The sequence below is a fragment of the Hydra vulgaris genome, chromosome 10, assembly GCF_038396675.1.
Source record: "Hydra vulgaris chromosome 10, alternate assembly HydraT2T_AEP".
Classification (NCBI taxonomy): Eukaryota; Metazoa; Cnidaria; class Hydrozoa; order Anthoathecata; family Hydridae; genus Hydra; species Hydra vulgaris.
In genome coordinates, this window is record NC_088929.1 from 19,456,638 (window position 1) to 19,472,500 (window position 15,863).

The window sequence follows — 15,863 nt, forward strand, 5'->3', positions numbered from 1 at the left end:
TTTGAATTTTAAAGTACCTATTTGCGTCATCGTTTAAAGATTAGGTGTTTAAGTACAGTCTTAATGTCGTTTTCTTATTGTTTACAAAACAAAAGGCTACAAGCATAGTCCTGAAGCATTTCAATGCGGTTGAACTACGGTTTATACTTCCGTGGTTTAACGAAGAGAAGCAAATACGACTGCAGATCTCTAGTTGACATAAAGTTAAGAAATAGGAACGCAATTTTTGAAAAATCTTATTTTTCGGCAAATTATATTATTTACCTTGAGGTATAAGGAGTTTAAACCGAAAGGCCTAAAATTTTAATAGAACTATAAATAAAGAATAAAGAAAAAATGCATATATTTATAGATACTGCATATGTGTTTACCAGATATAAATTAAAAAAATACAATCTTAAATATAACAAAATAACTTTTGCCTTATCAATAAAACATAACAGTAACATTTATAAAATAAAAAAATAAAAAACTGCAACAGTTTGATAAAAAAACTCTTAAGATTTTCACAAGAAGAAAAAGAAAGACTCTCCAACATTAAATATAATTTTTTAAACTAACATATCCTTTTTATATATATATAAAACTTCACAAACAGTTGATATTTCACTGTCTAACTTATTTTATCGTTCATTTCTTTAATGATGACTTTACATCATTTCATATGTAGCAGCCTGGACATCAGTTTCATAATCCAATCCATTTCATTAAGTTGCTTAAACCTACAATAAATAAAAGCATTGAAATGAGTTGCTTGTTTTCATGACAAAATAAAAGCATAATAAAATAAATATTATTATAAGATGGCGACTATATGGTATTATATTATAGACAATATGGTATTATATTATTATAGGTAAGATCTATTTAAAAAGCAAAATATCTGAAAGAAGATTTAGAAATTAGATGTTAAGTAAATATTTACTGACTGGTAGTCAATGAAACCTATTCCTAAATTAAATTTTGATAACCCTTTTCTAGTTATTTTTTTAAACTGATAGTTAATTATAAAATTGATTAAATTGAATACGTATTACACATTATTGTAGAAAATGCGTTTATTCACCACAAAAATAAATGCTTTTTTATATTTTAGATTGCATTTTGTAAATTTCATAAAGTGTAGCCAGAAATTTTTTTTTTCATAATTAAGTTTTTTTAGCAGCACCACTGGCATTAGGGTTATTTCAAATTCACATACAATAGTATAATCAGAAACTTTTCAAATTTTGTTATTTTTTAAATAACTAAAACTATTTCAGTACAAGTAATAATTGACCGTGGTTTATACATTGTATACTGTGATATAATATTGTAATCTAAATTACAACAGAAAAATTAAGTCTTACCTGTAAAAATATCATAACTTTTTTCTGAAAATTTAACAAGATTTTCTAAAAACTTTTTAGATTGTTTTGCTCTCTCATAAAAATCTTTGATCTTGCAATCAATGACAATATTGCATTCTGAAAATCTGTCTAACAACTTATCAACACAAGCTTCATCCTTTTTTTTAATTTTGCTTCTAATTTCATCTCTGCAAGTTTCCAAGCTGTATTTCTTGAAAAGTATTGATCCAGTCATTGAGGAAACATACTTAATTGAGGCTAACAACTTATCGTTAAAGCATGTGCCTAAAATATGTGAAAATAATTTTAAAGCATTTACCTAGGTATGCATAGCTTTTTTTCTAAATACAAATAATAAGTTATAACATAAGAAACATAATAAGTTATGTTGTAAAGCATGAAACTATGTATTCTTCAAAAAACCGACTATACTTGAAAATCATCAAACACCCCACCCCTCCTCCGTAGAATGGCTTCTCTGTATCCATATCTTGTTTTAAAAATATAAAATGTCTACAAACAAAAATAAATTAAAAAAAAAAACAACAGAAAAAACATGGGCATTAAAATTTCATGAGAATACTTTTCAAACTGATTTTTAGCCTTACCCTGTAATAAAATCATCCATGATCCCAATACTTATATGCATTATTTAAGTTAATTATATAATTTGACTAAACATTTTTCAGTCCTTTTCATACAACCTATATATCAGTGAGCAAAGAAATGGAGCATTAGCATAAATTTGCATTTTATTTTATTTTTGCTCTTTTACCTGAATTTTACTTTTGCTTGATAATAATTGTAAATATCTATTTGCTGCAAGATTTTAAATAAAAGTTTATAATATTTTATCACCTAAAGAGCAAATGATGAGAGATGTATTGAAATACATAGTATCTCAAATTTAAAATAATGAAATACTATGTATTTCAATATTTCAAATTACTTTGCAAACTTCTTTGTTTGAAGATTGTAATTACTCTTTATCAAATATATGATAATTACTCTTTATTGAATTTATGATAATTTATTAAATTTAAAACAGATGTAATGATGTATTTTTTTAAAAAAAAGATAATATACTGGAAAATCAATTTGGTGTCTCCCTTTTAAAATAAGATATTAGTTTAAAATTCCAAGTTAAATAGTTCATTTTAAGTGTAAAACATGCAAAAATTGTACATAATTTTGCCATTTTTTTTTTAATTTTGGGACGACAGTGTAGATTTTAGCAAATCACAAAAATAAAATCACCTGTATCACTAAAAATTAAATGAAACATTGTTGGTAAAGACATTAAGTTTGTGACTCTAACTGAGTTTGTATTCTAACTGAGATAATTTGCATTTATTTCTTTAGATTGTTCTAAAAAAACATTTTTTTGCATTTTTTTTATATTGGAAAAATCTGTTGTGCTACTTTGGTTACTTCACATCACTATTTTCTTTTGGTACTTCAATTAAGTGTTGTGTAGTTTTGTTTAATCGATTAGAAAAGATCTTTGAAGAATTCGTAAATGTAGATATTATGTTTATTTGAACATGATCAATAATATCATTTATGGTGTTACTGATCATGTTTAATACAGATCTTATATGCATTACTTTTATTTATTTTTAATAAGATTTCAATAAAGAATTTTTCAAAATTAATAAAAAAAATTCGTTAATGTAGATATTATTTCAAAATTAATAAAAAAGATGGCAAATAATATTTTATTAACTTTTATATATTTACTAGTTTCAAGCAGTAAATAAATTAAAAATCATTTAATTTCTTATAATTAATAAATAAAATCATTTAATTTTTTATAACTAATAAATAACATTTTACGAGTCATTGTAAATGTTATTGCTGGGAAAAAGTTTTTCCCTAAACCAAACTGCTCCAAAAATAATATATATTATTTCTATATATATACAGCATGCAAAAAAAAATAATCGTACAGTTCAAAAAAAATGTCATACTGATCAAATACATCGGAATGGAAAGATATAGTTAGTGGAGTCCCACAGGGATCAGTCCTTGGTCCTCTTCTTTTTGTGTTGTATATTAATGACCTACCAGATAATTTGACACACAATACAACATTATATGCTGAGAATAGCAAAATCATTGGGGGTAATCAGCTCACCATCAGATGTAGATTTTTTACAAGCTGATATCAATAAAGCTGTTGAATGGTCAAGAATTTGGCAGATGAAGTTTAATATAACAAAATTTAAGGTCATACATATCGGTCAAGGATCAACTAAATCAAATCAAAAATACTATATGTATGATGACAATGGCACACAAGTCACATTAGCTGATACCTATATTGAAAGAGATTTAGGTGTACTCATCTCTGATAACCTTAAGTTAAGTTAAGATGCAAGTAAATTCTGCTGCTATAAAGGCCAATCAAATACTGGGAATATTTAAAAAAGCATCTCAGCTCAGAGGTTTAAATCTGTGGAAATCGCTTTATATAACCTATATTAGACCACATTTAGAATTTGCAGTTCAATCATGGTCACCATATCAAGTTAGAAACATCAATATTTTAGAAAACATTCAAAGAAAAACTAAAAAAGTAGTTTTTTTGATTTCAAAACTGCATTACAATGAAAGACTCAAAAACTTACCACCCTGACTGAGAGAAGTATCAGAAGTGATATGATAAAGCATTTTAAAATAATAAGTCAGATTGATGTCATTAACTGGCATCACCCACCGATGTCTCTTTCCTCCTTTCTTTGCAATGGACCGGCTGGTGGTACTCGTATGGTGGTTATGCATTTAAAGTGTCAACTGGTGAAGCATTGCGAAAATAATTTTTTCACAAATCGTATAGTGAAAAACTGGAACTCTTTGCCAGAGCAAACTATTAATGCTCCAGGATTGAGAAATTTTAAGGAGCTATATGATAGTCATGTTGTAAGAAGAAACATAGCCTGATTTATGATGCTAGTGTAACTTTGGTAGTACAACAACTTTGGGTTCTGCACAGGAATGCTAATACCATTCCTTCACAAGCTTTTTTGTTTTTGTAAAATAACTTGTTCAGAAAATATCTAATAATAAATAATAAACTCTATGGAAATTAGCATTGAGTTGGACCTCCTAAAGCCTTGATGGCCTCAGCTAGACGATTTGGCATTGAGTTGACCAAATTTTGGTTCTCTTTTATTGTTATATTATCCCATGCACTTGTTATAGCTTCTTTCAAATCATCTTTGCATCTAAACGCTCGGTAGTCATTTTTTCTGTCCAAAATATACCACAAATTTTAATTTGTGATTTAAGTCTGAACTTTGAGATGACCATTCCAAAACATTGATGTTATTTGTTTCAAAGTATACCTAGGGTTGCCAGATGTCGGGCTTTTACGAAGGAGAACACAGTAAAAAAATTTATTTTTTCAAGTTTGGCGCTGTATTCTCCTCCATAAAAACCGGACATCTGGCAACCCTAAGTACGCCTTCGTTTAAAAATTTAAAAATTTGAATGGAAAACTCATTTTTTGTTGATGCGATCTTTAAGTAAAGAAAATTTTTTTTGCAAACTGTATATATATATATATATATATATATATATATATATATATATATATATATATATATATATATATATATATATATATATATATATATATATATATTATTTATAATAAAAATTGAAAATATTATTTTTATTCTTTTCTTTATTTCTGAACCCCAAGTTAAGTAAACTTTTTTTTTTTTTGGGTGTGTAGATTCCTATCTAAACTCACATAACAAAATTTCTACTTATATTACTTATGTTATGAGAAAAAAATAATAACAAAAGTGTTATTGCAGAGCTCTCATAAGACCACCAGGGTAAATTTTGGTTTACTTTTATTTTATTTGTTTAATTATTATTGAGTTTAATAAAGTGTTTAAAAATACTTTTTAAAATCAAATTTTTTTTATAAAAACAGATTTTACCTGTAATATAAACAGTAGAGGGGAGGGGGAGTGATAGTTATCAGAATGGTTTCCTCTAAATTAAAGATCCTCTGTTAAAATATCTTCAGTTTGATATCAAAATAGAAAAATACTTGGAATATATTTTTAAAATATCAGCAATTACTTGATGACTTCGATTTTTACAATAATAACAATAAATTGATAAAAATTAGAAAATCAGATAAAAAATTCTATAAAAAATTAGAAATTGACTACTTTTTGTGGCCAACTTAATCACACTTTTTTTAAAGCTGTTGAATCTAAAACTAATTCAGCAGAAGATTCTCCATTTACCTAAAACTTTTTCTAAAATAATTTAAAACTATTTAAGACAGCTAATTACAGGTTGATAAAATGACCTCTATACTACCATATATTTAAATATATATTTATTGACTGTGTTTTTAACAATTATTTGATGTTCAAACTTTTGAATATAAAATGTTGGTAAAAAAGAATTTATTTAAATATGTATACATTTTAAGTAAATAAATATCTTAAAACAATATAAATTAAACATAAAAAAAAAAAAATTAAATACCATTAAACAATACTTCAATATCAGATTTTGAGAGTTCTAACTTTGGAAATGAAGACACATTAAATAAACAACGACAAAAACCTAATAATATAAATTAGAAACATATTTTAGCAAAATTTAAAAAAAATAGCAAAAATAAACAAAATTAATATTAGAAGATTCCTTACCATCACAAGCTCCAGTTGAAACTGTTGTATTTAAACCAACTGTTGTCGGCATATGGCTTTCTAATGTTAAACCTTGAGAAGAAAATGTAAAATTATTCTTTATTGTATGGATAGGTGATGTTTCAAGAGATACCATTTTAGTAACAGTAAATAAACGTGTTGCTTTATTTAAACAGAATTCTAAAATAGGTTTCATAAAACGATTTTCGAGTAACATATTAAAGTTATAGTCTTTTAAAATAAGATTAGTGTCATTTGTTAAAGCAAGTAAAACATCATTTTCTACTTTTTTTCCTACAGCAACAGCAATTATTTTTATTCCAGAATCTCGAGCAGATTTTGCTGCATTAGCCAAGTCCTGTGAACCATTCATAGGATTTACAGAATTTCCTATGTTTGCTGCTCCGTCTGTAAAAATCACCATTAACTTCAATACATCTGCCTGAACTCCGCACCCTCTTTTTTGTAATATGCTTTTTCCTTTATCAACTCCATCTTCAATATTAGTAAACTGTCCACTCTGTGTGAGATTCTTTAAAGCTCTGTTAAATGATTTTTCATCTTGATATTCATCACAGTAAATTGTCTCAGTGGCTTTGCTTGAGAACAAAACAACTGAGACTTTATTTCCATTTTCAGATATACCAAAATTTTTCACTAGATTTCCAACAAACAGCTTTTCATCATTAAAAGTGGTTGGATTGATTGAATCAGAAGCATCTAAAACAAAGGCAACTTCGTATCTACAGTTTTTCGAGAATGGAATACTAGATAAACTTACATAAGACTCGGTAGAGAGTCTTGAAACTTCTATCGTTTCTGCACTTCTGGTATTTGTTGCTTCCTCTGTTGCAATAAATTGTTCAGTAGTACGAGTTGAAGTTTCTGAACCTGTAAATATTGGTGTTAAAGAAATATTTTCTGACTCAGTCGAAGTCACAGGCTTTTTAGGTGTTGTTTTAGTAGATGATTCTCTTGTTAGTTGTTTTAAAGTAGAACCAGTGATATGTTTTGGAGTTGATTCAAATGATGGTCCACTGCTGGTGTTTGCTATTTCTTCTGTTGTACCTAATTGTTCTGTAGTATGAGTTAAAGATTCTGAACTTGTAATTATTAGGGTTGAAGAAATATTTTCTGATTCAGTTGAAGTTGCAGGCATGTTAGTTTTTTGGTCAGACCAGATTGCTGACTCTTTTGTAGATACTTTTGAAGAGAAACTAGTGACAGTTAAAGGACTTGATTCAGATGATGGTAGGCTGCTAGTATTTGCTGCTTCTTCTGTTGTACTTGACAGTTCAGTGGTATGAGTTGAAGGTTCTGCACCAGTAATTATGTGTGTTGAAGAAATATTTTCTGACTCAGTTAAAGTTACAGGCTTTTTAGGTGTTGTTTTAGTTGATGTTGATGATTCTTTTGTTAGTTGTTTTGAAGTAGAGCCAACCATATGTTTAGAAGTTGATTCAAATGATGGTCCACTGCTGGTATTTGCTATTTCTTCTGTTGTACTTAATTGTTCTGTAGTATGAGGAAAAGATTCTGAACTTGTAAATATTAGGGTTGAAGAAATATTTTCTGATTCAGTTGAAGTTGCAGACATGTTAGTTTTTTGTTCAGACCAGGTTGCTGACTCTTTTGTAGATACTTTTGAAGAGAAACTAGTGACAGTTAAAGGGCTTGATTCAGATGATGGTATGCTGCTAGTATTTGCTGCTTCTTCTGTTGTACTTGACTGTTCAGTGGTACGAGTTGAAGGTTCTGCACCAGTAAATATGTGTGTTGAAGAAATATTTTTTGACTCAGTCGAAGTCATAGGCTTTTTAGGTGTTGTTTTAGTTGATGTTGATGATTCTTTTATTAGTTGTTTTGAAGTAGAACCAGCGATATGTTTAGGAGTTGATTCAAATGATGGTCCACTGCTAGTGTTTGCTATTTCTTCAGTTGAACCTAATTGTTCTGTAGTATGAGTTAAAGATTCTGAACCTGTAAACATTAGGGTTGAAGAAATATGTTTTGATTCAGTTGAAGTTGCAGGCATGTTAGTTTTTTGTTCAGACCAGGTTGCTGACTCTTTTGTAGATACTTTTAAAGAGAAACTAGTGACAGTTAAAGGACTTGATTCAGATGATGGTACGCTGCTAGTATTTGCTGCTTCTTCTGTTGTACTTGACTGTTTAGTGGTATGAGTTGAAGGTTCTGAACCAGTAAATAATAGTGTTGTAGGAATATTTTCTAATTCAGTTGATGATGTAACTATTTCAGATGTTCCTGTTAGTAAATGAGAAGTTTTTGTTATTTGTGTAGTCTGTATTTCTTTAGTAGATTGTTTTGAAAAAGTATTAGGTAATTGACTAGAAACAGTTAGTTCTTTAACTTTGTTTTTTGTATGTATAAGTTTGGGTTTAGTTGTTAAAGGTTCTGCTCTACTTAATGGCTCGGACATCACCTCAGTTATAGGACGGTTCTCACAAAGCCACGATACAAAATTTTGCCAAATATTTTTTTTCTCTAATAAACTAAAGTTATAAGCTTTTATTATGAGGTTAGTGTCATTTGTTAAAGCAAGTAAAACATCATTTTCTACTTTTTTTCCTACAGCAACAGCAATTATTTTTATTCCAGAATCTCGAGCAGATTTTGCTGCATTAGCCAAGTCCTGTGAACCATTCATAGGATTTACAGAATTTCCTATGTTTGCTGCTCCGTCTGTAAAAATCACCATTAACTTCAATACATCTGCCTGAACTCCGCACCCTCTTTTTTGTAATATGCTTTTTCCTTTATCAACTCCATCTTCAATATTAGTAAACTGTCCACTCTGTGTGAGATTCTTTAAAGCTCTGTTAAATGATTTTTCATCTTGATATTCATCACAGTAAATTGTCTCAGTGGCTTTGCTTGAGAACAAAACAACTGAGACTTTATTTCCATTTTCAGATATACCAAAATTTTTCACTAGATTTCCAACAAACAGCTTTTCATCATTAAAAGTGGTTGGATTGATTGAATCAGAAGCATCTAAAACAAAGGCAACTTCGTATCTACAGTTTTTCGAGAATGGAATACTAGATAAACTTACATAAGACTCGGTAGAGAGTCTTGAAACTTCTATCGTTTCTGCACTTCTGGTATTTGTTGCTTCCTCTGTTGCAATAAATTGTTCAGTAGTACGAGTTGAAGTTTCTGAACCTGTAAATATTGGTGTTAAAGAAATATTTTCTGACTCAGTCGAAGTCACAGGCTTTTTAGGTGTTGTTTTAGTAGATGATTCTCTTGTTAGTTGTTTTAAAGTAGAACCAGTGATATGTTTTGGAGTTGATTCAAATGATGGTCCACTGCTGGTGTTTGCTATTTCTTCTGTTGTACCTAATTGTTCTGTAGTATGAGTTAAAGATTCTGAACTTGTAATTATTAGGGTTGAAGAAATATTTTCTGATTCAGTTGAAGTTGCAGGCATGTTAGTTTTTTGGTCAGACCAGATTGCTGACTCTTTTGTAGATACTTTTGAAGAGAAACTAGTGACAGTTAAAGGACTTGATTCAGATGATGGTAGGCTGCTAGTATTTGCTGCTTCTTCTGTTGTACTTGACAGTTCAGTGGTATGAGTTGAAGGTTCTGCACCAGTAATTATGTGTGTTGAAGAAATATTTTCTGACTCAGTTAAAGTTACAGGCTTTTTAGGTGTTGTTTTAGTTGAGGTTGATGATTCTTTTGTTAGTTGTTTTGAAGTAGAGCCAACCATATGTTTAGAAGTTGATTCAAATGATGGTCCACTGCTGGTATTTGCTATTTCTTCTGTTGTACTTAATTGTTCTGTAGTATGAGGAAAAGATTCTGAACTTGTAAATATTAGGGTTGAAGAAATATTTTCTGATTCAGTTGAAGTTGCAGACATGTTAGTTTTTTGTTCAGACCAGGTTGCTGACTCTTTTGTAGATACTTTTGAAGAGAAACTGGTGAGAGTTAAGGGACTTGATTCAGATGATGGTATGCTGCTAGTATTTGCTGCTTCTTCTGTTGTACTTGACTGTTCAGTGAAATGCGTTGAAGCTTCTGCACCAGTAAATAATTGTGTTGAAGAAATATTTTTTGACTCAGTCGAAGTCATAGGCTTTTTAGGTGTTGTTTTAGTTGATGTTGATGATTCTTTTGTTAGTTGTTTTGAAGTAGAGCCAGTGATATGTTTAGGAATTGATTCAAATGATGGTCCACTGCTGGTATTTGCTATTTCTCCTGTTGTACTTAATTGTTCTGTAGTATGAGGAAAAGATTCTGAACTTGTAATTATTAGGGTTGAAGAAATATTTTCTGATTCAGTTGAAGTTGCAGACATGTTAGCTTTTTGTTCAGACCAGGTTGCTGACTTTTTTGTAGATACTTTTGAAGAGAAACTGGTGAGAGTTAAGGGACTTGATTCAGATGATGGTAGGCTGCTAGTATTTGCTGCTTCTTCTGTTGTACTTGACTGTTCAGTGGAATGCGTTGAAGGTTCTGCACCAGTAAATACTTGTGTTGAAGAAATATTTTCTGACTCAGTTGAAGTTACAGGCTTTTTAGGTGTGGTTTTAGTTGATGTTGATGATTCTTTTGTTAGTTGTTTTGAAGTAGAACCAGTAATATGTTTAGGAGTTGATTCAAATGATGGTCCACTGCTGGTATTTGCTATTTCTTCTGTTGTACTTAATTGTTCTGTAGTATGAGGAAAGGATTCTGAACTTGTAAATATTAGGGTTGAAGAAATATTTTCTGATTCTGTTGTACTTGACTGTTCAGTGGTATGATTTATAGGTTCTGAACCAGTAAATATTGATGTTGAAGAAATATTTTCTGACTCAGTAGAAGTCACAGGCCTTTTAGGTGTTGTTTTAGTTGATGTTGATGATTCTTTTGTTAGTTGTTTTGAAGTAGAACTAGTGGTATGTTTAGGAGTTGATTCAAATGATGGTCCACTGCTGGTGTTTGCTATTTCTTCTGTTGTACCTAATTGTTCTGTAGTATGAGTTAAAAATTCTGAACCTGTAAATATTAGGGTTGAAGAGATATTTTTTGATTTAGTTGAAGTTGCAGGAATGTTAGTTTTTGGATTAGACCAGGTTGTTGACTCTTTTGTTGATACTTTTGAAGAGAAATTAGTAACAGTTACAGGATTTGATTCTGATGATGGTGCGCTGCTAGTGTTTGCAACTTCTTCTGTGGAATGAGTTTCTGTTTCTGTGGTCTTAGAAATTGTTATCTCTGGTTTATTTTGCAAATTTTTTCTAGATTTATAAGAAACAGTATTACTGAAAGATGCAGGAGTTGATTTATATGATATGGTTGTATTAACATCTAACACTTTTGCATCAGTGATTAATGATTTAATTGATTTTGTTATTGGTTCTGTTATGTTTTTTAACTTATCAGATGTTGAAGGTATTTCAGATGTTAGGAAGTTTATATTTTTAGTTTTAAATGTGTTTTGCAATATATCGGTACTTTTACTTGGTAATGTTCTGGCTGTTTGTGTTGCATAACTGTTTGAGTTTTGTGATGAAATAATGTTTGTGCTTACTGTTGTATTAAATATACAGTTTGGAAATAAATTTTTTAGAGGACTTGTTTTAAGCAGTTGATCAAAACTACTTGATTTTATAACCTTGTTAGTGTCATTTGTTATTAAAAGTAAGTACTGCATATTAATTTCGCTCCCTACAGCAACAGCGAAAACTGTTATATCAAAATCTCTTGCTAACTTTGCTGCAACTGCAAGATCTTTAGGACCATTTGAAGAAATTTTTGAATTTCCTATGTTTGCGTTGCCATCTGTTAGAATAATCATGATTTTAATGACATTTGGTCGGTTTCCGCATCCTCTTTTTGTTAACAAGCTTTGTCCTTTAATTATACCATCTTCAATATTAGTGTATCTACCTATTTGCTCAAGCTTTAAAACTGCTTCTTTGAAAGATTTCTCATCCTGGTATTGATCACAATAAATTGATTCTACTGCTTTATCTGAGAATAATGCAACAGATGCTTTATTTCCATAAGAACTAATAGTGTATTTATTAACAAGAGCGTTGATAAATAGTTTTTCATCGTTGAAGAAGGCAGGACTAATTGAATCAGATGCATCTAGAACAAATGATAGTTCGATTGTGCAATTTTCTAAAAATAAAACAATGAAAATAAATCTTAATTCACCTTCATAATACGTCACTTTATGCTCTGACAGCCTAAAAGTGTTCTACATCATAAATAGCTTCAAGTTTAAAATATTTCACTACAAAAATTATTTTTGGTGTATTTCATGACCCTTAAACATCAAACAAGTCCTAAAAATTATAAAAAATTTTCTGCAAAGTAATATCAATTTGGGTCTTAAAAATAGCAAAATTACATAAAATTTTAAAAATAATAAAAATCTTATTTGTATAATATTTAATTGTTTTGATTATTAAAAAATAGGCGGTGAAAAAAAGGGGTTTTCCCGACTATGGGCAAAAAGAATTGCCGACTGTCAACTAAAAAAAATTTGCTGACTCCAATGTCCAAATTTGCTGACTAATTTTAAATTAACTTTTCCTAGGAGGTTAGACACCCTCCTTCAAATATTAAACAATTACACTTTTTCTTATACTTTTTTTAATTAAAAACATTTTACATTTTATATTAGTTTTTACTTGCAATTTGTGCAATATTTGTGACAAATTATTTTATTTCTTTGTTTTGTTACGACTATTAAATAATTTGACTGTCGACTAAAATAGACAATATATTTTCTAATATACAGGGTGGCCACAATTTTTTTGAGTTATAAAATTAGAAGAATTTAGGAGATTTTTAAGGATTTTTTAGAAGATTTTACCGGTAAAATTGGATAAACGAACAAAAAAATTAGTATTATTTAGGAGGATTAAAAAATTTTTTTTTACGAAATTTAAATATTCAATAATTTTAATAAAAAATTTGAAAGGTTGAGTTGAATGATCGAAAGAAAACCTGAAGTTCCAAAAAAAAATTTAAATTAGGAGATTTTAGGAGGTATTTTTCAAGTTCAAGTATATTTTGGGAAAATTTAGGTCTTTTTAGGAGGTGTTTTAAATATTTGGATATTTTAGGATTTATTTGGAGGGGTGGCCTGATATATTTTCTGAAGTCGACTAAAATCGACTAATACATTTTTAAAGTCGACTTAAAGTCGATTTGGTTGAAATATGAAAATAATTTATTTTTTCGAAAAAAATTGTCATAAAAATAATAGAGTACTTTACTTTTGCTTTCTATTTTCTAACATCATATCATTTAAATGTTAATGGAGCAAAGCAAAATGAGAGAACGGCCGCTCCGACAACTGAACGATATATTCCCAGATCCCAACGATTTAGGGACTGCCGTAAAAATATATATCAAAGTCTTTACAATTATATTTACAATGAGATTGTATAGATGACAATAAGATTTTGGAGCTTCACAACTTAATTTTGCCCTAGGACCCTGAGCCAGCTTAAAACGACCCTATATGAAAGTATTTATGAAAATTAAAAGCATCGAGTAAACAAAAGAAAAAACTTTATGGAATATACCGATAGTTTAATTAGGCATAATCTATATATATATATATATATATATATATATATATATATATATATATATATATATATATATATATATATATATATATATATATATATATATATATATATATATATATATATATTTTATATATATATATATATATATATATATATATATATATATATATATACAGTCTTGGCCATAAGTTTGGAACCGATGAATTTTTTTCTCATAGGAACGTTTCTATGACGCGTACGGCATTTAACTGCTGCAGCATCGTGTTTATGCAGCATCAGTTGCATAGTTAAATGCCTTCGCGACTTCTTAATCGTTGCAAAACGTGAATCGTGTAACTTTACACCGCAGCAGAGCATCGTGAACAATATGACCCTCATTAAGTTGCATTATACACTGTTCAATGCCTAAACTATCGTTCCCTTGAACTAATGTTTACCTGAACTAATATTCGGTTGAACTAATGTTGAAATATACTTACTTATATTAACAAACTATACATTATATTTTAATCAATTAATTAGCTGATTTACATATATATTAACTGCATATCAGTGCGAAAGGTAAGGCTTAACTTCTTATAAGTATAAAATTAATTAATTTATCCTTTTATTGTTATATAAGAAGTAAAAATATGCAAATAAATCGCTTTATTTGTATAAATGTTTGCAAATTATCATTCAATAATATATACTATTCATAAAAATAGATCTATTAATTTATAATTATTTATATTATTAGCAGTAAGTATTCTACATTAACATGTACAGTGCGTAAAATGACTAGAAGTATTGAATTGTCGAAGGAGAAAAGGGCACAGATGATGATCCTGCACCAGCAGAATTATTCTCACAGTAAAATAGCTGGTATACTGCACATATCTAAGTCTGCTGTCACCAAAGGCATTGCAAGAGCAAAGCAGTTGGGCACTCTGGAATCCAGAAAGAGGTCTGGACGACCTCGCATAACTTCTGCCACAACGGATCGGGTGATACATCGGCTTGCTGCTGCAAATTCAACATGGTCATCTCTCCAGATAGCAGTAAATTCATCACTTCCTGCCAGTACAAGAACAATCAGAAAACGCCTTTTGAAGGAATTCAAGCTGCCATCATGTCGTCCAGCAAAGAAAGCCATGTTAAGTAAAAAGAATATCCGTGACCGCTTGACATTCTGTCGCAAGTACAAAGACTGGACTGCACAAGACTGGAAAAAAACTATGTTTTCAGATGAGTCAACTTTTTCTCAGTTTGCCTCATATATCAGACATGTCAGGAGACCTGCAAAACAAAGATACAACATCAGGTATGTTGATCCCACTGTGAAGCAGGCGCCTACCGTTATGGTGTGGGCAAGTTTCTCGGCATCAGGTCGAGGTGGCATATGGTTCATGCCAAAGAATACAACCATCAATGCTCAAGTTTACCTTGGGATATTAAAGGAAAAGTTGAACACTCACATGAACATTCTGAAATGTAAGGTATTTCAGCATGATGGTGCACCCTGCCACAGAGCAGCAGTTGTAACCAACTGGCTAAGACAGAAACATATCGAAGTCTTGGGTCCATGGCCTGGCTCAAGTCCTGACCTAAACCCAATAGAAAACATGTGGACAATAATTAAGCAGAAGGTTGCTGCCACAAATCCAACGTCAGAGAAGTCTCTGATTGATGCCATCAAGCGTGTATGGACAACTGCCATAACCCCAGAATACTGCGCGAAATTGTCCGATTCAATGCCAGCGAGAATAGCAGCAGTACTGGGTGCCAAAGGACATTATTCAAAATACTGATACCATTTTTTACATGACAGAATATTTACTTGTATATAATATTTAAAATAAAAATGATTTCAAAAGTTTTTGTTGATATTTTGGGTATAAAAAGTGTAATTATATCAAAAAACCTAATCGGTTCCAAACTTATGGCCAAGACTGTATATATATATATATATATATATATATATATATATATATATATATATATATATATATATATATATATATATATATATATATATATATATATATATATATATATATATATATAAATTTACAACTTTGACTTAATTATGCAATACTGCATCATCAAGTCAAACTGCTAATTTTTGACTTGACACCTTTTTCCAGTATACCCACGATATGCAGTTCAATAAACCAGGTCGGAAACCTCAAAGTAAGAAAGAGTCACCGAATATTCGGCAGCCTAACAATTGGCGACACAAAATCACTATTCGTGACACCCCTCGTTATAATAGTACATGC

The 15,863-nt window shown here is 29.7% G+C and overlaps 1 protein-coding gene across 2 annotated transcripts in view; it reads right to left on the reverse strand.

Annotated features, from left to right (window-relative positions):
* Nucleotides 1–345: 345 nt before the first annotated feature.
* LOC105848863 (mucin-3B) overlaps nucleotides 346–15,863 on the reverse strand; it is a 15,551-nt gene continuing 33 nt past the window's right edge. The window contains exons 1-5 of one of the 2 annotated variants that reach the window (XM_065807435.1): nucleotides 15,719–15,863; nucleotides 6,032–12,175; nucleotides 5,865–5,945; nucleotides 1,350–1,634; nucleotides 346–722 (exon numbers count right to left, since the gene is read on the reverse strand). The exon at nucleotides 15,719–15,863 is cut by the window's right edge and continues 33 nt beyond it. In XM_065807435.1, coding sequence (XP_065663507.1) covers nucleotides 688–722; nucleotides 1,350–1,634; nucleotides 5,865–5,945; nucleotides 6,032–11,846 — 6,216 coding nt within the window. In that variant the 5' untranslated portion in view covers nucleotides 11,847–12,175; nucleotides 15,719–15,863 and the 3' untranslated portion in view covers nucleotides 346–687. Of the gene's footprint in view, nucleotides 723–1,349; nucleotides 1,635–5,864; nucleotides 5,946–6,031; nucleotides 12,176–13,281; nucleotides 13,401–15,718 lie in introns of those variants that run through there. The other variant, XM_065807434.1, reaches the window with a different exon arrangement.